A 27,661-nucleotide genomic window follows, 5' to 3' on the forward strand; every position below is an offset into this window, starting at 1 on the left:
TGATGGCAAAGCTAATCGACTCGATTGCTTAACGACATTAAAGAAGTAGAAGAAGAATGCAAATCTGCTGGTTCAACATAGCAAAGGATGATGACAGCTGACGGAGTGAGAAAGAGTGAGACAGAGGATGAGAGAGAAAGAAAGATAGAGGAGTACATAATACAGACAATTTGCCGAGGGCGGCAGATGGGGCGTTACTTTGGAAAAATGGTCGCCGCTGCGGCGCGCCGTGACGTTGCAGGGGCAGGGAAATAATTGCCAAGAACGTTGCAACGCGATGGCAATCGTTTCCTTTGCTATTTCCCCTTTGGGCCGCAGGCAGGCAGGTAGCATTAAAATGAATTGGCCAGTGCAAGTGCAACACGATTGTTGTTGTTAGTTGTGAAATGAATTCTAGCCTGCAAACGTAATGAAATTAAACGAACTGGAAAGCTTCCTTTTTCCATGAAAAGCCTCCGCATCGCTGGCATAATTAATGAGAGAAAACCAAAACCGCTAAAAACAACAACAGCAACAATACATGTATTCAAACAAACATGCACACATACATTCAAACATTTATACATATTCATATATTAAAGTATTTATATTCAATTTTCTATTGTAATTTTAAAAAGCATAAATAATGCAAAAATATTAGCTGGGATCTGTTTGTGTTTGTGTGCCTATTTTAATTAGATATGAAACGGGAAGTTTGCATTCAAATATGAATTGTATTCAATAGAAAACAATAATCATAAAGAGGAACTTCCAAATATAATTATTCATCAATTACATTTCATTTGCTTGAAGTCCAATTGGACTTTACAGTGATTCTGCAACTGTTGCGGTCAGCTGATCTCTCACACAGACTTAATCAGTGGAGCCAAAGCTTTGCGATGCCAAAATCATAGAAACAAAAACGAAGAACCGTTAATTTGATTGAACACTTACACACTTTGACGTCTCATTAAACACACGCACGCGCACACATACACACGCACAAAGACTTCCGTTCGGCAAAAGCCCCGTGTGTCACCCCATGCGAGCGAACGAGCAAGCAATATATAGTGCCATCTACCAACCCACCCACAGCACGAAACTAATGAGCACAGAACAAAAAGGGAAGTGCGAACAGCAAGGCACGACGCCGCTTTGCGAATTCTCAATCAGTGCTTCAAAATGGTTTATGACAAATGCGTTTCAACACATGCCCAAGCCATGCTCTCTCTCCTTCTCTCTCTCTTTTGTTTGCGCTCCCATCAAGCGCTCAGCTGTTTTTTTTTTTTTTTTTTTTTTTTTCCTTTTATTGTGTTTGTGCTACTCGTAGTTTTTTTTTACAGCTGGTCTCGTTTTGGAGTCGCGTGTTTGCGCTGCCTAAGCGGTTTGACTGGTCCATTGGCGGCTTAGATTGCGGCTTGCTGTTGGTCTAAGGCGTCTCACTCTCCTGCTCCCTCTCCCTCTCTCTCATACTCTCAATGTGTGTTGGCCTAAACTAAAACAAAAAGCGGGCAAGTTCATTAACCATTTCACCTAATTTTTGTCGATGCTTTTTGTTTTGATTTTGTTGCCTTTTTTTGCACTGTTAAACATTATTTAGCTAAGCAACAAACAAAAATCCTAAACAGACACAGACAGCGACACTAGCTCGTTCGCTAGTCAATGCAACACCACGTGCACGTCGCGCTTCGCTGCGTTTTGACATCCATCTTCAAGGTCACCACAAAAAAGTCGCCAAAAAAAAAGCAAACAAAAACAAACCAAGATCTGTTGCAAGCTTAAGTTACAGTTTGAGCGCAACTTTGATTTATTTAGTTTTACAGCATGCTAAATGAGCGAGTTGCCTGCGTGTGCCGTCAGATGTCGCCACATGCTTCTCAAACCCAATTGAATGTAGTGCGTGTGAATAATGATTCGCTCTCATTACGGCATTCGCTTGGCGTGTGAATAGAAAAAAATAAAAACTAACAACCACAATAGCAGTAACCACTACAACAATCGACGGACGGCCCACTCGAAAGCGTGCACAAACAATAACAAATTGTGGCGAACAGCATTAATGCATTTGGCTTTTCCAACTACTATATCATTTTAATCAAATCACGCCCTCTGGCCAAATAGGCAGGTAAATATATACATAGTATATGCATATCGCATTGATAACGGTTTAAGCAACAACTCTAATCACACATATTTGCTATACAAGCAAAAATAATAATGCTATAAAATGCTCATGTCACGACCTTGCTATCAGTCAAATAAACTATATAGGTAGATATATATAAAAATAGTTGCATAGCAACATTTTCAATTGACTCAAAAATGTATGGGCTCAAATAAAATGCATATACAATTTAAATAATATAGCTAACTAGAAATACATACATATAACATCTAAAACTCAAGTTAAATTTGGAGTTATTCTAATAGAAATACTCTATAAACATGTACGCGCTCAACAAGCGCCATCTGACGATTTCTAGTGAAACTCTTGCGCACATCGCAGCTTGTAGTGAGTGTGTGTCTTGGCTAAGCGTCTGTGCTTGTGGTTGCTGCACATGCTAAGAGCTTAGACTAAGACAAAAGCTTTATAGATTAGTATTGTTGCAGTTGCTGTTGCAATTGCTGCTGTTGCCGTTGCTGTTTGTCCATGTTATTTTGTCTTTTGGCCTATTTACCTAAATATTTTGTTCGGCAGCGCACTTGCAACATGCAACGATATGATGACTAACAACAACGATAAGATACGTAGGGCACAACGAAAAAAGAGGAACAGCAAAATGTTGCAATGCGCTGAAGAATGTATCGATAAGCACCTACACACCTTCACTCACACGCACACAGAGAAAAGCTCTCGTGTGGCATCAACTTACGATTCAGTGAATTTGTGGCATGCGTCAGCTTTGACTAGACATTTCATCTGTCAAACACCGTTGCCCGTTGGCATTTGCCTGTTGGTCATTCAACTGGGTCATCCACGCATTATACCACATTTTATACTCATTATTTATTGGCCATCATCTTATCAGCGATTTCTAATTTCCAATACATTTCATATTTTTTGGTTTTCCACTTGACTGCTTATCAGTTGTTGTTGCTTACCTGCAAAGAGAGCGGAGAAGAAGAAGAGAATATTGATGTCAGCATTGTGTGTTTAGTGAGTGTTTCGAAATAGAGCGATAATTTATGAGTGTTGGGGTAGGTAGGATATGGTGTATCGATATAACGAAGTTATCTCTATTTTGGGGAAGGGCCAAGCAAAACTAAATTGGATTGGGATTTTGGTTATTCATTAGGAGAGTGAAGAGCCGATAGTGGAGATTCGAGAGTGAACAGTCGAGAACTCATTTAACTGCGATAAAAACTTTAAGGATTTTTACTTTAGAGTTCTTCTACATTTCTCTACTCATCCACTCTCGTTATATAAGAGAGGCTAACTGAACATCTATGTTTTCTTATCTTGATCATTATCGAAGTTTCCTCTCCTTATAGAATAAATTATAAACGGAATTTAACTACAAAATCAGGATTCTTAATTGAATGAAATAGAAATAGATTGACATCATTTAATTATATGAATTTCATTGAGAATATTTGTCCAAGTTTTGACATTATAATTTTAAACTGAATATATGTATATATACATATGTATGTATTTAGGTATTTTACAGCTAATTATTCTATAGTCTGTAGCCTACCATAAATGAAACCAAGAGTTTTTATAGTTCATAAACATAAATATGAACAGAGTTCCTCAAACAGATACATGTACATACATACACATACATATACATATACATATATATCTTGAATCACATAACCCTTGTTAACATTATGTTTCAGAGCTTTCAGGCAAACAGAATTCAGCTCTGGGCCATTGTCAAGTTGCAAAGTTCAAGCAAAAGTTAATTTCCTCTGACCTCCGTCGGCTCTAAAAGGCAGTGAGTCACAGTGCCTCAAAGATGACTTCGTCTGAGACCATATATGGCCAATGTTTCAGGCCTAAACGGGTGTTGAGCTTTCAATTGTAATTTATAGAGGCGTTCGCTACATTTCTGTCCGATGGAAATTCCTTATAAATTAAATGAAAAGCAAATGCATTTAAGGGTAGGGTTTAGCTTGTGGAAATGAGTACTCTATGCTCATTATTCCGAGCAGGCCAAACAATGGACATTGATTTATAATGGTATCTAAATATACCTATACATATTTACATAGGTGTATATGTACATATCTACACATGCTAGCTCATGCCCGATCCCAGCTAACTGCAATGCTTATCACGTTTGTTGCGTTGCATTCAAAGCCTGTCAAATCAATGCAGCTCAGCTGCGACTCATTCGGGGGCTAGGCTCATGCCAGCTCTGTCTGCCCCACCTCCGTCAAATGAATTCAATACTCCAATTTTTTTAATTTGTTTATTTTTTTTTTTCATTTTCTCGCCGCCCCCAAGCAGCCAACACGACAATGGCAGCAGCAGCGATAACGTCACGAGCCGTCGACTAGGCCGCTTGTAATTGATCGTGTCTTTGACATTAGAAAACATTTTTCGTTGTCCGTCGAACTGTCTCCCTATTTGACTGTCTGTCTGCCTGTCTGTCTCTCTCTCTCTCTCTCGCTCTCTCTCTCTCTATCTATATGCAATGGAAATGTAACGCGAAACACGCCAAGAGACGCCGCCAACTGGTGCACGATGGCTAATAAAGCGCATGGAAGGCGAACGCACGCAGCGACAGCAAATCCACTTAGGCGTGCAGCAGGCAGGAGGAAGCCAAACAAGGCACTCAAGAGCATCGAGTGAAATGAGACGTGGCCAATGGCAGCAGCAGCAGCAGCAGCGGCAGCAGCGGCAGCAACAGGCAGTAGGCAACAACCACCAGTTGGTGGCAATGGCAAAGTGTGCCCTGGCTGACTAATCGGCTAATAACACCAACTAAGCAACTGCCATTGACTTTTTTCTTAACAAACTTTGGCAAGTTCATATGAGATATATTGGAAATATATCAAATTTCTAGTTCCTGTTTCATTGCTGCAGTCTCTCCATCTGACTGCAGAATAAGCTTATCATAATTAAAGTATGTACATAATAGAAATAATATCATGATATCACAATCTATAAAATATACGTATCTCTAGCACAAAGCGTATATCAAATTTGGAGAGTCTAGCATTTGTAGTTACCGAGTTCGGTTGGTAGAGTTGATTAGATCGATAGCAGATGTTTCTCCTTGTGAGTGCAGCATAATTTATCCATATATATCAAATACCAAATTTGATGACTATAACACTAGTAACAGCTGAGTTAGGTTAGTTAGCTGAACATCATAATATCAATATATTACGCTTTATATATAGAGAAACTGTATATCATATTGAATACTCTAGCATTTGTAGTTCCTGAGTTCGCTTAGGTAATTAGCATTCGCATTAACTGTTGCGAGTAATCAAATTATTACATTATGTGACTCCTGGGTTTTCCCAGAAGAGAGCTCATATTAAATGTGAAGAGTCTAGTATTTGTGGCTCCTGAGTTCGGTTGGTAGAGTTCATGAACTTTCTTTACAAATAAAGAATTGGTTATGCATAAAGTCCATAGCTAATTTGAAGCGCTTAGCTCTTGTTGTATTATTAGCTATTATGTCAAAATGAAGTCACTCATAACTCAAGATCATAATATCACATTATATGAATAGAAAGTGCATAGCAAACTTGAAGCATCTAGCATCTTTTAGTTCCCGAGTCCGGTTAGTTGAGTAAGTTTAGTTTGACTGCTTCTCATATACATACACACGTATGCTGGTAGGTCAGGTATACGGTATTCCCATAAAATCTCAACATTTGTAACATGGATGGAATCATCTCTCCGCTTTAATTCCAAAGAGAAGCAATGCTAACAAGTTTCTGAATTGAGATTTCACTTAAGAGCTGCTTAAGCATAGTTCCTTAAGTAAGTCTTGGGTAATCTTAACTTGCATTAAATACTAGAGGCTTATACTAATGCTCTCTATAGCGTAGCATATGTGCTCTGAGAACAAAAAGAAGTAAAAACCATCAATTGAAATATTGATATAGAATCAAAGTGCGCTAAAGCAGTCATCAATCGAGGCAACTTGGCTTTTTGGCAGCTGCCGAATATCCTGACTCAGCACGGAGTTGCACGGCAAGAAAGAGACTGCCTGAAAGAGAGTGAAAGAGCAAGGGCGAGTCTGGCAAGTCATCTTCGTTGAGCTGCTGACCTACAGACAAAAAAGACAGCGAAGATAAATCATGTAAGTGCTGCAAATGGCTAAGCGGCTTAAGTGGTTCACCGACAACTTGCCTGCAACAACACCAACAACAACAATAACAATAGTTACTAATGCTACTATCTAATTCAACAACAACTAAAACAACAACCAATCGGATATTGCGCAATCGAGTTTTTTTGTTTCTCTGCTTTTGGAATTGGAGTTGCGTTTGCCCGTTGACGGCAGCATCTGAGCGTTTCCGCAATGCTGCGCGTTAAGCGGCGCCAGCGGGTCAAAGTTCAATGCGAAGAGGCGGCTGCTGTGGGCCGGCGAGGAGGGAGGAGTGGGGCGCCGCGATGCGGAGTTATGCAAAAGCGTGAGACGAGTGAAAGTGATGGCAACAGGTGACGAAGGCAATGACGGAAATGCGTTGCGTTTTCAAGGCAAAGCACACACACAGCTAAGCTAGGCCATCCATCAATCAGTCAGTCAATCAATCAATCAATCAGTCAATCGGCGAAGCTGTCAATCAAGCAATCAATCAAAGAGACGCTGCGAAATGCAAAACTCAAATCGATATCAAATGCAAACAAAAACAATATTCAATGGAAAATGATTAACATGATTATTAATAAAATCATTAACATGAAAGGTAGATGAGTGTGTGCGTGTGTGCATGTGTGTTTATCATGCAGAGGCAGTATTAAATGTTGGTAACCGGATTCGAAATCGGTTTCAGATTCTGTGAGCCCCGAGCCCAGCCAGACGCAGCCAGAACAAAGCGAATCCCCATTTCTTGTTTTGTTTATGAATAAAGAGTTTTGAGCGCAGGCAACACAGCTCCAAAACAATATAATTTATTGTTCGTAGAAAGAGCTATAGAGTGGGTGAGGAAGAAAAAGTCTTAGGAGCAGAAAACTTGCGGCCGTAAGATGAGTAAATGATATTTAACCAGATGACAAAAGTGCAGAACGAGCACAGTAAAAGCGGAGATAGCTGTAATTGAATATAGAGTACAGTAGATACGCCATACAGGCGACAGTTAGAAGTGTAAGCAATACAAACTCATGTTACTACACACATATAGGATATATTTAGAGAGAGAAAGAGTGTTATCATAAGAGCTATCAGCATCTCATGCAGCCATATGCCAAAATATTCTTAAGCGCAAAGCCAACAGAGATAAGAGAGCGTTTAGCATAAGGGCACGTGCTTAGAGATAGTCTCTAATCATGGTCTCTAATCATAGTGCAGTCTGATAATCTTAGCCAACTCACATCTGATTACACTTTCATACTTCTTAGACGGCACTCTGGGCACTGTGCTCACTATAGAATGGAATAGAAAGCGTTTAGATGCTAAATGCCTCGCCCAAGCCTCAGAAGCAGCCAACGGCCATTCACGGCTCAGACAAAGGAATGCCTACTTAAATGCCTACTTAAATTTCAATAGCTTTTTACGCAGAACGCAGAGCAGCAGAGCAGCAGAGGGTAAATGAAGTAAACAAGTGGAAATCTGACAAGATGAATGGGAGAGTAGGGGGAGAGAGAGGTAGAAGATGTATGAAAACGAGTACAAATACGATTACGAGCGCTTGTAATGCCAATCATTGATTATTTCTATAAAGATAGAAGGGCAGAGGTAGAGAGAGAGGGAGAGGTCGAGGTAGAGGTAGAGGAAGAGCGATAAAACCTTCCAAGAAGCCGCAAGTCCAATGAGCCAAAGAACCACTCTGAGTGACAGACGACAGTTCATTAAAAAGAAATTAGAGGGTATGACAGGCACGATCATAAAAGCAGTAAAAGAAGAAGAAGAAAAAACGAGCAGAAAAAAAATTGTCAGGCGAATAGAGAAAAATACCTTGCCTAACCACAGATTGAAAATGTCAATAGGGTGGCAGAGCGAGAGAGTGCAAGAGCTTGGGAGAGTGAGAGAGATGGGCAGAACTTCAAGGGAAAGGCACGAAAGACAATAGATAAAACACACAAACACATAGGCAGCAATTCCAGGAATTAACAATTTTGGTAATGCAATTAAATGTGCCTTGTGGGGGGTGCCAAGCCCTCAGCTGAGCTGGACTGGAGGCACAGGGCGTGTTCTCAATGAGATAAATATGAGATAAATGTAAAGATAAAGGAAAAATCAATAGGCAAAATATAATTGGAAAGAAAAATAAATAAATATAAAGGAAAAATCAATAGGCAAAACTATATTAGATTATTTATGAATTGAGACACCAAAGCTGGCTAGACAGAGAGAAAGAGAAAGAGAGAGAGACAGAGAGAGAATGAGACAGAGCGATTGTCGCTTAAAAGCATAAATAACAATAAACATAAACACAGCACAAAAGAGCCGAGACAAAACATAAATTAAGAGCAACAGCGGCGCAAACTAAACAAATAAAACATACTAAATTGCGTTTTACGCATGCGCAACAAACAGAGCGACAACAACAACAACAACAACAACAACAACATTGATGACAACTGCTTCATTTTATGGGCGTTTGTCTGGCGGAAAAAGTTAGCTTACACACAATTTCTATATAAGCAATTAATTTTACTTTTATTTATGATATATAAACAAATACATGCATGTGCATACATATATGTATATCACACATGTACACATACACATGCATACGTTAAAGCTCTGTTTATGGCAGTGAAATTAAAAGCGAGTTCAGTGGAGCTTGCGGCCCACCAAAAAGTTTCCCACAAACACATACATATATAAATTTTTAGTTTTATTTTATTTTTGCCTTTTTTTTTAGTTTTTGGTTTGTCAACTGCCGCTATGAAATGCGATTGCCAAATGGGAAAGCGTTGAGGCTCTGCACACTGCGGTTACATAAAGAAGAAGCAACAATAAGATGACGAAGAAGCAGATGAGGAAAATGTTGTACATTTTAAGCAGATCAGTTGCAGCAGATATTGGCTCAATTAGCTGCATCGCATCAAGGGATTCAAGTGTGAGATATATCTATATCAGTTGAACTTATATGAGAATGCGGAACTAGGTTCATAAATTGCATAGATTCAGGAATTAAATCAATCAGGTATTACACACAAAGCACAATCAATTCAGTTCAGTTTAAGGAATCAGATTCAAACTAAGAAATTCCGTAAGTCAATTTCTAGCTATAGGGCAATAACTTACATGGCAACCCTCGCCGAAATTGGAATTTAGCCAACTCTACTCAAGAATCATATTTGGACAAAGCTGCGGAATGTGAAAAGAAATCAAACTCAAGACTGGAGAATCTCTAAAGGAAAGTTTCTTTTTTTTTTTATTTATTTTTGATTTTAAACTGTCCATCAAAATCAAGCAAAAATGTTCGCTGTTGATTTTTAGTTAAACTTTTATCAAAAGCATATTAATTGAATTGTAAATAACGAATTTTCAAGCAAAGCCAAGCGGAGCTACATTGAATATTTACAAGGCAACAAGCAAAATGTTGTTGTTGTTGATTGTTGATTGTTGTTGTTGTTGTTCTTGCTGATTGTTGGTGTTTGCATTAGCATTATTGCTGTTGTGTTTACTGTACAGTGTATATAGTCTGCACAGCTAATTTCAAGGCCAAGACGCAAAGGCGTCGCCCATGTGGGTGTCGCTTGACAGGTGTGTGTGTGCGTGTGTGTGTGTGTGTGTGTGCCTGCATAGCTAAAAAGGTTGAGCCGCACTCAATTGGAACGAAGTAGCCGGGCGGCAGCCACGCCCCATTCCGAAAAAAAACCATGTTAAATTTTTGTTGCTGTTTCTCTCTCTCGATGTATTTTTTCTAGGGTGCCGCGCGTCAAGTTTGTCGCTTGAGTCTTTTGTTCTGCGCCACAAAAATCACAATTATTTATTTACGTATTTCATTAATTAAGCGTGCACGGCAAGAAAAACATCCAAAAGAACAACAACATTCGCAATTGCCCATGGCTATATGGCAGGGCGTGCCCAGTTGGATTCCTTTAGACGGTGCCATCGTTGTTGTTGTTGTTGTTGTTGCCCGCTTGTCGCACGTGCAGCGCCTACGCAAAAAAAATGGAAGAAATTCAAAGCAGAAACGCAAAAAGAAGCAACAAAAATACAAAATAAATGCGAAGCCTGGCAAAGCGACGGCCGCGAAAAACGCTGCAAAGCGCAGGCAGATAAACAAAATAAATTACAGCTAAAACTGACAGCGGCATGCCACACATCAGATACCCTAGGCATGCATATGGCGGAATGTATTCCTCGATTTGGTATCGAAAATTTTTTTTTAATTAGCAAATAATATATTAATATAAAAAAAAAAAAATAATAATAATAATTTTGATATTTATTAATAATTTAAAAAATAATTCTTTAATATTTTAAATCATTTAAAATTTGCTTTTTTTATATTTGCCGCTATAAAATAGTTCGTTAATTTATTTATTAATACTGATTTATTTTTATTTTTAAAATTAATTTTTATCAAATAATATTATTATTGTTTTTTTTTTTTTTTTTTTTTTTTTTTTGATTTTATTTTTTCTCATTTATTTTTGGTATTAACAAAAATTTTTATATTCATAAAAATATATAATTTTCACCAAATTTGAATATTTGCAAAATAAAAAAATTTGTTTTAAATAATAAATATAATATCTAAAAGTATACTAACTATAAAAAAAAAAAAACTTAAAACATACAAAAATAAAAAACAATTTAAGAATATCAACAACACACTAAAAAGTCTCTCAAGTCTTTGCCCCCAACCTTAACGTCCGATCTGTAATAAAAAGCTTATGTACAAATATAAACGTCTATAGTGCATGCTTAATTCCATTAAGTTGAGCACATTTCGTGACAAATTTATAATATCGCAGGTTAAAAGAAGAAGAAAAAAACAAAACATCCAGAAGAAAAATGAAATAAACGAATTTAAAAATTAATGTAAGACGCTGCCAAAGTCGAAGTCGAAGTCAAAGTCGTTGCCGCCGTTGGCTTCGTTTGCTGCATGAATAAAAAGCCAAAATAAAAAAACAAAAATAATAATAAGATCCGAGCATTTTACGACCTCTTGTGGCCTTCAACATTCTTTGCAACGGAGTCGTTTGGCAACACTGGCGAGCGCGCGTTACTCTCCCGATCTTTCGCTCTCTCTCTCTCCCTCTCCCTCGCTGTCTATGTGCCTCCACTCCCACTCTGAATGTGGCAACTGCGGCAACTGCGGCAGCTCCATTGTTGACTTTACCAAATGATTCATGCATTAAAATTTACGTTTTTTCTCGTTTCTTTTAGAGGAAACACCTGGATAAATACTTGTACGATCTCGTACACGTAGCAAATATAAATTGCTCTGCTCTGCGTGAGTCAACGTACCCACAAATTCTGGATGCTGTGTGACAGCATAATGTGCCTAAATACTGTGTAAGCCAAATACACACACAAACACACGTACACAAATACAGGCGCCGTCTCACCGTTAAATCTGTGGCGTAGCATCGCATTATATAATGTTCGAGTTGTTCGAGTCTTTGAACTTCGATTGGAAGACTTTGCTTCACATATTTGAGCACTTCCGGAATTCCAGACATGTAATCTTCGATCTACCCAGTTTTTTTGTTGTTAGAATTTCATTTGAATTCGTAATACATCATAGGCCGGCAGGCGGTTTATTGTGAATGAAACACCTTTTCGTAACAATTCACTTTTAATTGAAGCATTTCCGGCAGACTTGTGAGAACTGACTAATTGACTCAATAGCATAAATCTCTTTCTCTTCTTCTTATTTCATTCTTTTTTCGTTGATCATGAGTCAGTTGTAGTTCGGGATGTTTGGGTAAGCAATTGGGCTACTCTACTCTATTCTCTATACTCTATTCAAGTTGTTCAACTTAAGTTTTAGTACAAATGTTTCACTAAGAACATTACCTGATTTTGGGTGAGGTCCAAATTTAAAACTTCAAAGTTTAACCAAGTCTATTTGTGTATAAAAAAGAAACAAAGGCGTGGCTTTGAGTAAAAATCTCTGTTGAATCACAGCAAGAGCAGCTGAAGTCAAGAAATTAACTTGAATCTACATATGTTATACTACCCAATTTATTGTCAAGAGTATGTTGGATGTATGCAATGCTTGTCTTGCTCTGCTTGAAAATGGCAAACATTTAACGCCTAAAGCTATAAAGCAAGTTATTGTGAACTTAATTTATTTATCGACTTTAGCTGTAAATTCTTTGACATATATTTAAAAAAAAAATATATAATTCCCATAGCTATAAATCGTATCCCCTTTACGGTACGCTACTAAGGATTAAGGAAAAATTACATATATTGTGAGCTTAATTTATTTATCGACTTTAGCTGTAAATTCCTTGACATAAATAAAATTAAAAAAAAAAATCCTATGATTCCCATAGCTATAAATCGTATCTTCTTTACGGTACGCTACTAAGGATTAAGGAAAAATTACATATATTGTGAACTTAATTTATTTATCGACTTTAGCTGTAAATTCTTTGACATAAATAAAATTAAAAAAAAAAAAAATCCTATAATTCCCATAGTGCTATATCGAATCTCCTTTAACGTACACTACTCAGGATCTCTAGTAAGGATTAAGGAAAAATTACATATCTGCACTCACTGAAGGTATGTCAACTGGGGAACAACTGTTTACTCTACACTCTTATAGGGAAAAATTCAAAATTTAACCACTTAACTACTGCTGACCTACTCTATAGATTTAGCATAAATTATATGCAACACATATGTCTGTTGGCGGCGTGGGTTATGGGAAAAACCGTGTCTGTAAAAATTTTGAAGCTATCAATCCTAAATTCCGACATTTAAATTACTACAGAGCTCTTTTTAAGATTTACCAAAAAGTATTTAAGTGCTCCCTGAACAAATATTCTACAGTCGGTCAAGTCATCATTGTATTACAAATTGTTTAATACTAAATTAAGATCTATATATATTATTTTTTATGTACATCTGCAGATATTTATTTACATGTGAGTTAGTTGTATACAAAGTCCATATATTATATTGATCACAGTCAGTTTTCTATTGCAGCTAAGGTGTACGCAGCGAGCCCGAAACCTCAGACCTCAAACCCGTCAACATTTTAAGCTTGTTTGCCAGCATTTAATTATATACAAATTGATAATTTTAATAGACAGCTGAGGGCACGCTATCAATGCACTGTACTTTGTGGCTGTTCTCTTTTATGGTTACGCTAGATCGTCAGCTCGATTGGGTCAGTATGCACTTCCTACAGCCCGTAACGCGCTGCCGGGTACTGTGGGCGTGCATCTCTGTGGAAATATATAAACATTTTGTTCTTTTATTTCTTTTTTTTGTGTTTTGTTTGTTTGGTTCAATTCAGTTAGGGTACACGGTGCGCTGTTCTGACACGTACGGGCTTTCGGACAAAGCATTTTCACTGCTGTTGTTATTGTTGTTGTTGTTGTTGACTGGACAGTGTGAGTAAGCGCGAAATTGGCACGCCATGAGTGGTACTTGCACTACCTATGCACGGTTACCGGTACGGCTCGATCGCGTATACCAGATATGACGACACACGCTCAGAGAGAGGGAGAGAGAGAGAGAGAGAGAGAGAGACGTTTGTGTGTGTGTGTGCAGCCCAAAAGAGTTGGCTGGGTCAACATACCGTCAACCATCAAGCCATCAGAGCAACATCATCATCATCATCATCATTATTAAGATCAACGTCAGCTTCACAACTGTTGTTTTCAGACCTGATGTTCCACATGTTTATGCCACGCCCCCACTCTGCTCCTCCTTCCCTAACCACCCACCCCCCTCCCCCCTCTCTAACTCGCCAAACTATCCATCCATTCCCCAAGCATATTTTCACAGCGCGATGCATTCCACAAAAATGCAGCGGTGCAAAAACAACAGCGAAAATTGTTAACGAAACCCAAAACCTCAGTTGCAAAATATTCACAATATTGAAGCTGCAACAATTCAATCGCAACGTCGCGCACGTTTCAGCGATAAAAGCGAAACCCAAAAGAAAATATGTAAAAAAAGAAATAAAAAATAAATATTAAAAAAAAAAAAAAACATACAGATACTACAAAAATTCAACGGCAAAAATTTGTAACGACAATTTCTGATATGCAAAAGCCAATTATTGCTAGGGGGAGTTGAGTCGACTCGCGACTCGACTCGACTTGAGCACGCAAATTTGCAAAGTGTTTGAAACGGAAATGCGAGCCTAGAAATAAACCGGTTGAATGCCTGAAATTCCTTTTAGTAACACGGCTATGAATGAATAGAAGTTTTAGTCAATAAAGAAAGAAATCCATTAGGGAAGACTGGAAGTTGTGCATATTCGAAAGGCCTTAAGTAAGAGTTTATTATCTGTGCAGATAAGAGACCCCAAACACTTTGCATGAGTAATCCTGCTCCATATACAAACGTCAAGAATTATGAATCACTAAGAGTAACAGCGAGGCTTATCTGTTTAGTTCCACATAATATGCGTGTTTCTTAACAAATTTAATGAAGCATGTATTCCATGTAAAGAATCAAATAGTTATTCTAATGTCTCAGGAGCTAGCTAACAGCAATCGATAATAATCGATCGATAACTATAATGTCTCATTCAGCAAGTATTCTACTAAATGAAACAAATTGTAAATTTATTTGAATGTCTCAGAAGTTAGCTTACAGCAATCGATAACAATCTATCGACTATTATAATGTCGCATTTAATGTTAACTTTTATCTGAAATTTCAAAATTCGACTATGTATATATGAGGAAACTATGACCTTATTCAAATCATAAACCTAATTGAATGATTTTAAAGGCCTCTTAAAAAAATCGATAATAATCGATCAATATATGTTACATCTTAGCCACCATTTATTCTACTAAATGAATCAAATACAAAACTTAAGCTAATGCTTCAGCCAGCTTACAGAAATCGATAACAATCTATCGATAACTATAAAGTCTCATACAATGTTAACTTTCATCTGACATTTCGATATACAAAAACACATACATACATATATAGAAGTAGTCGATTAGATTATTCTAATATTAAACCTAATTGAATGCCTTAGGCAGCTTACGTCAATCGATAATAGCCGATCGATGGCCATAATGTCTCATTCAATGTTAACCTTCACCTGACTATTGAAATTCACTTAGTTATTACCCTTTGCACTTGACCTAATGCACGCCAATGGAGCATATCGACGAAACTCTGGAAACGCTCGCCTGCAATCTTGAGGTCTGGCCAGCGATGCGTAGCAGGCATAACATCATATATATATTTATAATGATGTATAGAGTGTAGCTCGACCTCTAACATGCTCCAGCAAATGTTGGAGGTAGATGAGACAGGGGCAGGGGTTAGGGCAGGGCATTACTTAATATTCACCTTGAACTCGACGCTGAGGTAAAGGTAGACCAAAAAATAAAAGAAAGAAAAACCCAGCCACAACAGCTCAATTGATTAAAATGGGCAACAAATTGTAGAAGAAGAGGAAGAAGTAAAGAGCAGAGCAGAGTGAACAAATTAATTAGAATGATGATAATGCATATTGAATGCAGTTGTTGTTGGCCGCATTGTTATTATAATGGATGTGGATGTGGTCGGAGTGGAGCACAGCCAGGCGAGGGGCAATATTTAGGTGTGCGCGGGACGGATGAGCTCGATGGCGTGGCGCTTCCGTTGCGTTTCGATTCTCATTAGGAGGTAAATATACAAAAAAAAAAAAAAATATTCATTTTGTTGTTGTTTGTTATATTTTAATGATATATTACCAGGGCAACGAAATGCAGTTGTTGTTGTTGTTGTTGTCATATGAGCTGCATTGCCTGGCAGAACAACAGTGAATCAGTTGAAGAACTGTAACGGCCCTTGACACGCAATCGGCGCACGGGCAATGGGCGCAGCTCGGCGCCGCCCGGCAGGAAGTTCGTTTAATTAATGTGTCAGGCCCTCGAAGTCGGCTGCGTATCCCTAAACATTTCGAATCCTGCACACAGCAAAACCTAACGAAACAATGCAGCAGTCATTCAATTGCTGTGCGGGAGAGGACGGAGCGGGGGAGAACGAGAGAGAATGAGAAGTATTTCCAAACAAACAATTTGAGCTAGTGTGACACTCTTGAATACCCTGTCTAATTCGAACTTTGCATACATCTTATATGTAATACATTTGTATCTTCTTCTTTTTGCATTATTGTATATTAGCATATATATTGTATATAAATAAGCATAGAGCTATATCTATATTTTCAATTTATCTTATATATCACATCATATCCAATATCATATTATATCTATTTGATACTAACAAGTGATATTATATGCACGATAGATATACATACATGTATTATTATCATTACATGATATTAAATTATACTCATTACTCATATATCATTTCCTCAGACATATATATCTATCTCATCTTCCATCTTTTACCCCTTGTATAGCCAGTGAGACTGCTACCCATATGCCCGATGCCTATACAAACTACAGGGTATAGCAAACAAAACCAAACAACAGACAGCAGTTGGCAAACAGCACGACCAGAAATCCAAACAGAACAACACAAAGGTAGCATAGAGGAGGAACACACGTGCGTGACCAAAATAGATACTCAATTAGTGCAGCAATAAATGTATTGTAATTGTAGAAGTTATATCCGTGGAGCGCGGCGAGCTGGCCAAGGAATCCGTTTGACTCCGGCCCAACCAGCCGACCACAAAATGCAACAACAGTCGTGCAGTCGTGTGGCATGTGGCATGTGGCATGTGGCATGTGGCGTGTGGCAGGCATGCAAATAGAACAAACCGCCCACCCGAAACCCGAACAGCCCAAAGCTAACAAACAATCTTCTATTTGGGGTCAGAAAAGCAGCAAAAGCAATGCCAAATGCCGTCAAGAATAGTTTCGACGAGTGGAAAGGAACAGAGAAGTCAAACAGCTTACGTAGCGCATATGCTCGCTGCATACTCTATAAGGCAGACGAAAGTGTAGAACACTAGATTTGAATTTAAGTAGTGTTATATAATATAACTTAGAAGACTTCTATGAAGACTAGAACTCTTCAAATGATATTTTAATAATTGTTTTCTATTTTTCTTTTTTTTTTTTTATACCCTGAACCCATTGAAAATGGGAAATCAGGGTATAATGTTTTTGTGTAAAAGTATGTAACAGGCAGAAGGAATCATCGCAGACCCCACAAAGTATATATATTCTTGATCAGCACGACGAGCTGAGTTGATATAGCCCTGTCCGTCTGTCCGTCCGTCCGTCCGTCCGTCCGTCCGTATGAACGCCGAGATCTCAGAAGATATAAGAGCTAGAGAGCTGAAATTTTGTGTGCATACTCGTGTATACCATACGCAGTACGAGTTTGCTTTATTTTTTCGATAACTCATCCGATAACTTTTTTATCGAGAATAATCGAAAAATTGATTTTGTTTTTTGAGCCTCAACGGAGTACTATTAGACGTAGAGACTTCAGATTTACTGTGTATATACAGATAATGAATACAAACATTTTGTAATCAACAGATTTTGGATGCCACGCCCCCTTCGCCCCCAATTTGTGAAAAACGCATTTCAAGTAGTAGAGACTTGTGCTTCGGAATGTACACACATTTTGACCATATAATTACGCCCAGAAAATTTCATTAATATCGTATGTTTACGAAAGAAGTTATTCACCAAGTAAATTCTCATACTATTGCCCACACTGCAGCGCAGCCCAAGCACAGTCGCTGCTTACTGCGTAGTTAGCAGAGCGCGGGCGCGTGAGGGTGGATGCATGTGTAAGTGTGTGTGCGTGCATAAAAGAAGTGCAGAATGATAAGAATATCAGCTTGGAGGGTTCAGGGTATCTCCTAGTCGAGCAGTCTCGACTAGAGTCTTCTTACTTGTTTAATAATTATAATTATTTTCTAATGCTATTATATTTTCTGAAACTTAATTAGCTTAGTTCAGCTAAAACGTTTTAGCATTCAAAATGAAAATAAAAAAATTGTTTAAGCAAAACAAACTTGTTTCATTATATGAAAGCTAATCATAGATAAATATAGAACATGAAATCAATATGCACAACTCTATGAGGTCTCTGCATTGCATATGGCACATATATGATAAATATTTTTTGTTTGATATTAGCATTCAAAAAGCAAACATTTTAAACGGTTTATTTTATTTAAAGTCCCGTTACAAGCTTCAGATTAAAACAATATTCAAAATGGGGTGAAAAGTTGAGACTCATAAATATCGCTGAGCCGTTTTTTCCTGGGAAGGCCATAAAGATAAGAGCTGGAAATCAATGAAAACATGTTTCGAAATACATACATATATATATTTGATTTTGAATTGTTTTCTATACATATTACATAGATGAATATTTAGCATGTATTTTCTTTAGAGTCAAGTGATATTGTATACAGCTTTATTTCGTTATATAAACTTGTTAGCCATCCATATCAATTACTACTGCTACTGCTAATCAATTTGTGCAGTCCAAATGCAGCGAAAATGAAACGAAATCGAGAAATTAAAGAGTCGCATTAAGTGGAGCTTGTGGGCGTTACGATCCGATTGGATTGGGCATCCGAAATTGTGTCGACATGTGCGCTACGTGGGCGAGCGCAATTGATGTTGAAAATCATTTTCAATTACACGGCATCCAAAATAAATATATATACATAGGAGTTTATATATGAAGGCAAACCGAAAATGAGATCGAGTTTAAGTTTGAGTTTGAGTTGGAGACTAAAACTGAGACTGTGACTGTGACTGAAACAATAATTCAATTCAATTGAATTTCGCGCCTAATTTGGTCAAGCGGCATGAATCAACTCGAGCTTCAGCTCAGGCAGCCAGCCCACAACAATGCAATCGTTATAAAGATATGAATAGGAAAACCAATACGAGTAGCACGTTACCAATGTGTGTGTGTGTGTGTGTTTGTGTTTGTATGAATTGCCAGTTTCTAGGTAGATATTATACGACAATGAGCCAAGTATTGGACGCCCCTTAATGGAAAATGACGCAGTCGCAACTCTATGTATGCCAGATAGACTCCATATATATATATATATATATATGGAGCTATATATATGCCATATGTTGTGGCTGTTGGCATGACAACACAACAACAAAACGTAGGCAACCCTCATGAGTCTATCAACTACCCAAGCCTGGACTGTTCGACAGACTTTTCGCCAAGGTGGGCGCAAAAATTAAAACGCAATTGATTTTTATACCCTACAAATAAATGATGACTAGTCCAGCTGGATGATTATGAATTTGCCACGATTAGAACTAGTTAAGATTGATTCACTATCAAAGCAAAAGTTAAAAATAACCAAACTAAGTGAACTAAAAGAGCATGAACTACGAAATTTAGAACCAATATGAACTATGTGAACTGGAACTGGAGTAATCATAGACTATTATTATGCGAGCTATGTGCATCACATGAGCTAGCTAAAGGTATCTGTGTGATATATTTGAGCATAAGCTATATGAACTACATAAGTTCCATTTCTGGTGCCAGTTCTGGGCATATTTTTGACTTTAAACAGTTGCAAATCAAAGATCTGCATGAGTTCACATCAATTCTTATCTAATACACAATAGTATATGACTGATTAAAATAGTGCATATTTTAATATTTGTCAATTAGCATGGTACAGAGTATCTAGGCAGTCGCGCATGTGCAACGTTCACACATTTATACATATTCGAGCGCGTTTCCTCCACATTTTGTACGTCTTGAGCGCCCCGTTGCCCGGGTAGTCGTGGGTCAGCGCTAAAGTAGGTGGCAAACAGCGACTTAAATGTTAGCCCATTATGGCATTAGTCGCCCATAGTTATAATTGGCTTGCATTCTTAGCCAAAGGCGGTGGAATTTTGAGGTTAGCGAGGTGAGGCGAGCTGAGGCGAGGCGAGGAAAGCCTTGAAGTGAGCCAAGGAAAATATTTTGCACTTTGCATACTTCCAATTAAAACTAGAACTTATTCTTGATATAATCTAGCATAGTTCAGTTCTTTCCGTTCATTGAGCTCAGTTATGATCAGCATTATATATAGAACTAATTGCATTCTGATTATTTCTATTCATAATAAATCTGCGTTTGTTCTATGCACTGAGTTGGCATTGCTATTTGTTTGGGCCCATCATCTTGTTGGCCAACAGAGCGACAGAGGGAGCGTAAAACCTGTTTTAGATTTCCGGTTATGTACATTGAAAATATTTTTTATATTTTTATTATTATTTTCTCTCTCTATCTCTCTATAGTAGCCGCTGGCCAATATCAAGCAATTATCAAGAGTGCTGCAGCAAACACCTTGCAACGATCTGTGAAATACCCAACTAGTTAGTCCTTAGCCATGCGAAATGAGTTGAGTTAATGAAGTCAAACTGAGACGATTAGCGAATAAGATCAGCCTATTCAGTTTCAGTTCTGTAGCAAAGTGAATCGGTTTCACATCTCAATTTGCATTCAGCCATAAAAACTAACAGCATAGGGCACCCATATACATACATTAGTTGGTCTCTCGTTCTGTTTCTCATTCATAATTCTAGTTATTGTGCCCATTTCTTGTGGCTCTCGCGCAGGTGTGTGGAGTGTGGATTGTGGAGATGCTTTTTATACCCTGAACCCACTGAAAATGGGAAATCAAGGTATAATGGTTTTGTTAAAAGTATGTAACAGGCAGAAGGAGGCGTGGCAGACCCCAAAAATATATATATTCTTGATCAGGGCGACAAGCTGAGTCGATTTGGCCTCGTCCGTATGTATGAACGCGTCGATCTCAGAAGATATAAGAGCTAGAGACTTGAAATTTTTTCCTGGGTCCGTGTATATCACGCGCATATCAAGTTTATCACTAAAAATCGATAACTAGTCCCGATATTTTATTATCGATTAAAAACCTTATCGAAAGCTAGTTATTTAATTATAGCGCCTACACCTTTAGAGCTAGAGCTTTCAAATTTTATATGTAGATTTATGTGTATTTTATATCATTTCGGTTTTTGTTAAAATTTACCCCCCACCTCTAAATTCGACCCCTCACCCTCACTTTTGTAAAAGGCGTATTTCAAGTAGTAAAGACTTGTGCTTTTGAATGTACATTCATTTGAACATTATGAGTATGTTCTGAAAGTTTCATCAAGATTGGACATCTAGAAAATAAATTATTCAACAAATAAATTCGTTTAATATTGAACACACTGCAGCGCAGCCCAAGCGCAGTCGCAGCTTACTGCGCAGTTAGCAGAGCGCGTTCTAATACGTGCGTGTGTATGTATGTGTGCTTAAAAAAGGTGCAGAGTGATTGGAATATCAGACTGAAGGGTTCAGGGTATCTCCTAGTCGAGCAGTCTCGACTAGAGTCTTCTTACTTGTTTTATGATTATTTTATTATTAATATTTCTTTACTTTTCCAATCGAACGCAAGTGTGCGGTCCAATTAGAGCGCACTTAAAATGCGCTACAATTAGCGTGCGCAAATTTTCAAATATTTTTTACTGGTAAAATATTTTTGCGCCAGCTTCGAAAGCGTTTCATTGAATATTTGCTCTCACTGAAATTGAGTTTGTGTTGTTGTTGTTGTTGTTGTTGTTGCTGCTGCTGTTATTGTTGCCATGACGAAATAATTTACAAATTGCGCAAAACTGGTTTTAAACAGTGGCCTAAAGAATTCAACAACAGCGACAACAACTGAATGCTCAATGAATCTTTTTCAGCAGCAGCAGCGACGTCGACTGTTCGCCTCCAGAGCGATTCCCCAGACAATTCTCTGTGCAAAAATCACAAGGAACAAGACCCCAAAAAAAAAAGAAATGAAAACAAACAGAAATGAGTCAAATGGCACGCCCAGTTGCCAGTTAGCAGTTACCAGTTGGCCACTTGGCCAGCTTGTTGGATTGTCCAGTTGCCTGGTTGCCCAGTTGATCGCCTGGCCTAACTCGGAGCTCTAGCGATAAGGCGATAAAAACGCCCACCGAACGCACAGAGAGGCAAAGACTAAGACAGAGGGGGAGAGAGAGTGAGGGCATCCTATAGCGACAAAGGGAAATTGATTCAACAGCATTCATTCGAATTTATTATATAATCAATTTGCTCGGGAATGCGGTTTGGGCTCACACCAAAGAACTTGATTGGGAACCATAGGAACCAGTGGCAGCCAAAAGGACTTGATTATTCCAAACCATTTTCTTTGGGTACTTGGAAATGCAAATCATACCAATGCATTAGATCTTAGTATTTAAGCAGATCTATAAAGATATGTTTAGATCTCATAGTCAATGCCGAAATTGGCTTTGCTGATAGCAGTGGATCTATTAATAATATACATATGTCAAGATCAATTAATACTCAAAGTTAAGATAGAAACTGAAGATAGAGCATTAGATGTAATAAGATTTCACAAGATCTATTAACAGTAACAAGATATATTAAGATATAAGATAGGTCCTGAAGATAGAACGTACGCATTGCATAAGCTATGCTAATATCTAACATTTATTATAATAATAAACAAAGTTAGGACAGGTCATGCCGATAAGAGCAGAAGATCATTTAAGATTAAGCAAGATCTAACAATAAAAAAACTTAAAATAAGTATAAGATTACGTATAATATAGCACAAGCTCTATTGATATACATATGTCAAGATCTATCAGTAATCAAAGCTAATTTGACGGCAGCTATGACCCATAGTAATAGATCTCTATCAGTATCTCTCCATACTCAAAAATAATAGTTTGAGACATTTTAAGAACTACGATTTATTATAATTAATGACTTTTCATAATTACTATGTATATTTATAGTTAGTTTTCCATAGAATTCATACAAAATTTATTGTTGTTTTTCTTTTCTGTTCTTTAACTTATGTAAATTGATTACGATTACCTGGAAATATTATTTTTCATTAGTTTGAAATTCATATGCAAAGAGAAATCCAAATCAAAGTTATGATATTTCCACATTCTATAGATTTTCTAGTGTTGATATTTCAATAATTCCAGTATTTTTAAGCTGCTTTATAATTATTTCTCATCACGATCTACTCTACATATATGTATATCCTCATTTTGCAGTATTTCTTGGCATGTATTTTTTTTAATTGTTTTTGTTTAGATTGTATTTACCCAGAGTTTTGTATGGCAATAAATTAGCAATTAGCTGCATTTGCCATAATACGCACTCGGCATACCAAAACATGAATGCAATCGCTGCAAATTTGCTCCAGTTAAAATGGGGTGTTGGGATCGCTTTGTGCTTCTCTGAGATTGAGCCAAATACCAAGAGAAATAGCAGCTGCGAAAGCGAATCCATTGATAGCAAAGGGAGTGCAAAAGAGTGAGAGGGGTGAGAGGGGTGGGGGGAGCTCTGTTGCCAACGGCTGATGATAGCCGTCATGTCATGTGAGAGAATTTGAAATCAGAGCCAAAGTAATATTTCTTTTTTTCATTTTTATTTTTCTTGTTTTTTGTTGATGTTGCAATTTCTATGCCGTTGAGGCATTAAATTGCATAATTAGCAAGTTCGCCGCTTAGAGCTGTCGAGACGCAGATAGATAGCAGATACGTATACATATACATACATACATACAAATATAATATAGAGGGAGCCATGTAGCATGTGCCTCTGGCTCTGGCACTGGGTCTGGGTCTGGGTCTGGGTCTGGGTCTGGGTCTGGGTCGAAGTCTGGGTCTTACTTTTCGGTCTCTCTTCGCGCAGCTCATACACGTGATCGCGAAATGGAAAGCGCCCTCTTATCTGCTTTATTTATTCAAAGAGCTCACAATTTGCAGCTGGCACAGTTTTATTATTATTATTATTTTTTTTTTTTTCGTATTGGCGGCGAGCCACACTCACTCAGAAAACAATTGAGAGTGTGGCTAGATCTCTGCCAAATTCACACGTTGCACTCCGCTAAGCACAATAACAACACGAGGAGAAATAATAAGAAGAAGAAATAATGATAGAGTGCTCTACTGAAGCTAGCCGGACTAGACGGATGGATGCTACAGATATATGTATATATATACTTGTACTAGCCATAATTGCATAGAGCTGCAGTTTCACTGATGATGATTGATGATATAGGTATATATATATGTAAAATAAGGGAAAACAATATCTGTATTATTATTAGAAAATAGTATAAATATGATTTTTAAGGACTTTATAGAAGTAAAATATGATCGTATATGATATCTAGAATGCATAAATCGACTCTAGAAATACATATAAAAATTTCTATATAATACACTAAATATTTATACAGTTGATCTATATTAATCAAACTAATTTATATAATATTTTATATAAATTAGTGGTACCTATTAGCAGCACTTGAAACATCTTAAAGCCATATTTATATTTATTTATATTTCTATACGTTTTATAATTAATTTCTTATAATTATTTTATTAATTTTTTTTTTAAATATCCAAAACATCCTCTCTATTAGTATTCTATTCTAGATTTGCTTTTACGGAAAAATAAAAATGGAATTTCATAACCGGAAATAATGAAACACCAAAAATCTGTTTAATAGCTTAATCAGTTTGAAGAAAACCTAATAGTCAACATCATCATCGCGATGCTCATCTTCTTCATAATGACCATTGCGATTAACATAATAAAAATTGATTGAAAATTTGATTTTCCCTGGGGAGCATATATGTATATACATACATACACTTATACATACATACAAATGTATATCTGTTTTTATTAAGGCTTTTAGAGTGGAATGCATTTTTGATTAATTACAAGGCGCTGGGACTGCAGCCAGCCGCCCGGAACCCTTGCCCCAATCAGAACCCTATACCATTTGTCTTATTCTTCTTCATATGCGCTCTACTGCCACTGCCACCGCCACTGCCACGGCCACTGCCACCGCCTTGTGCATTACAGCGCGTTGTACCTGTCCGTGTCTCATGTGGATGGTGTTCAAGACAAAGACGATGAACAAGAAGAAGAAGCAGCAGCAGCAAATGACGGTAGAGGAAGGTTGGGCCCTTAATTTGGCTGCCCCTGAGAAGTTGAGAAGTTACGAGCAGATCTTTTTCGGGTTCAACCGAGTTCACAATGCGCTCTGTCTTTGGGTTCTTAAAGGTATTTATTTACTTTATTTTCATTTTTATTCTGTGGTCTTGGCTTATGCTCTGCCCTGTCCCTCGGCATGGCTTTTCGATTATGTTAGTTGTTGTTATCATCTTTTCTTTTTTCTTTTTTTTTTTTTTTTCATTTACATATATTTCTATCTTGTTTTTAAGGAATACTCTTACAAAAAGAATGTGTAGAGCTTTGATCCATTAGAACCATTAAAAAGCTTTCATTTCATTAATAATAATTTTCAGAAATTAATAATAATAATAATAATGCCGGCGTTATTTATGTAAACAATCCATACTCGCTTAAAAGTTTGCATATAAATGACTCAAAGAGCTTAGTTCTTCGACTTAGCTGCACGAATGTGTTAATATTTGGACTCATTTGGTTGACTGTTTCTTTCTCCGGCTTTTTGGTGCGTTTTTTTTATTTTTTTTATTGGGTCGTCGCTTATCATTATTCAAATATTTTACCTAGACACACACGCACACGCATTCCGATCTCGTCTACCATCTTTCCAATGAGCGATAACAATTACATGTGCACACGCATTCACACACATACACACACATTTAATTGTATATGTATATATACACTTTCGACTTCTTTTGGGTTCGACTTTCGTAATTACACAAACAACTGACGCTCTCAAGTGCAGCATTTCCGCTGCTCGATATTAAACAGGGGGATGAAAACCCATAAAACCGAGGTGCATGCGAGAGGGGGAGACGTGGTGGTGGAGGGGTGCAATAATATATGTATGTATGTATTTTACTCACCTTGCCGGCTGCCTTTTTGTAGCGTCGCGTGGCCTCGCTGATCAAATCCCGGACGAGCAGCTCGCCGGTGCCGCAAGGCACCAAAATGCGAACATCGCCGAAGCAAACGGTAACCTTCATAGTTTCGATAACACTTTTTCGATAACACTTTAATTAAATATATTAATAAGAATGCACTTGTGTGGAATGTATTTATGCAGTTGCAGTCGTTGTCGTTCTCGTTGTTCTTGTTATTGCAGTTATTATTATTAATGTAGATACATATTTTGCTCATCCGTACGTTGTTCTTGCTGTTGTTGTGGTTGTTGTTGTTGTTGTTGTTGCTGTCGTTGTCTGTTACTGGCATTTGGCTTTGGCATCATCTTCTCCTTTCATCTGCTCCTCAGGCAGCTGCATACGTTTATTTGCCTGTATCTGTATGTGTGCGTGCGCGTTGCTATTCATCTAGCTGGACAGTGTGGCATGCGAGCGAGTGAGCGAGATGGCCTGCACTACCATGCTTAAAGGACTTTGGCGTCGCTGCTGCGGCTGCGGCTACGGCTGCGCACTTGACAGCAGCTGTACACACGACGGGAAAAAACGTTTTTTTTTTTTTGTTCACCTACCACCAGACAGAAAGAACTATCGCGTGTGCGTGCGCGCTTAAAGGTGCGTATGTGTGTGTGCGAGTGTCTCTTGCTCTCTGTAAGCGTCTGTGTGTGAAAGAGCGCCGCTTTGTATTGTTTTATTTTGTTATCGTTTTTTATCTCTCGCGCTCTCAATGCAGGATGCACTCGTCTCGCTCTTTTAGCTGTTTTACGCTTTGCCTTTTACTTTGTTTATTTCATTTAGCATATTTCACTGCATTTTCTGCTAGCGGTTGTTGTTGCTTGTATGAATCACACGCGCAAAACGAGTTACAATAACAACATTTCAACAAAACAAAAAATAAGGCAAACAACAGGCCAAGATCATCGGAAACGTCGTAACCGAACGCAACAACAACAACAAAAAAATAAAACACGTTAGACAACAACAATAATACCAGCTGCACACCGCTAACTGCAACGGCAATGGCAAATTTTTGTTGTACCACAAAAACAAAAAATTCAAAATAAAAAATACACAATTCGGTTGCTTGACTCGCGTTTTTTTGTTTTAGCAGCTTTTTGCTTTATTGAAAAGTTAAATTGTCTCTTTTACCAACTGGTGGCACAGATATTCCGTTCGATCATTTTTCGTCGCACCGTTCGCAACGTCGTTTCGTGGTTATCTTCGCTTCTATAGGTAAGCGTCGTTTATGCTTTTAATTCATTCTCTTTTATTTTGATTGCACCTACAGTTAAATGTGTTTTGGTATTTGCACTTGACTCGTTAGCGATTTTACACAATTATCATTTAGTGGTTCTTAACGTGTTCTTTCAAAAACAAAAACAAAAAAAAAAAACAAATTCTTTAGCGTTGAACATCGCGCTGCGCTACGAACGCTGTCTCCGCGTTAAATGCCAACAACAACTAGCCAAGTCTGGGAATATCGGCTTATCGATATACCAACTAGCGCCGATTCGAGTCGATGCTTTTGCAATC

The 27,661-nt window shown here is 37.7% G+C and overlaps 1 protein-coding gene across 1 annotated transcript in view; it reads right to left on the reverse strand.

The window, feature by feature from the left end:
• baz (par-3 family cell polarity regulator) overlaps nt 1-27,606 on the reverse strand; it is a 52,005-nt gene extending 24,399 nt beyond the window's left edge. Inside the window, exon 1 of the mRNA XM_089262978.1 lies at nt 26,096-27,606. Within this exon, the coding sequence (XP_089119104.1) occupies nt 26,096-26,215 (120 nt within the window). The 5' untranslated portion in view covers nt 26,216-27,606. The remainder of the gene's footprint in view (nt 1-26,095) is intronic.
• Between the last annotated feature and the right edge of the window lie 55 nt (nt 27,607-27,661).

The sequence above is a fragment of the Drosophila navojoa genome, chromosome X (genome assembly GCF_054131105.1).
Source record: "Drosophila navojoa isolate 15081-1374.11 chromosome X, UAZ_NAV_1.0, whole genome shotgun sequence".
NCBI lineage: Eukaryota > Metazoa > Arthropoda > Insecta > Diptera > Drosophilidae > Drosophila > Drosophila navojoa.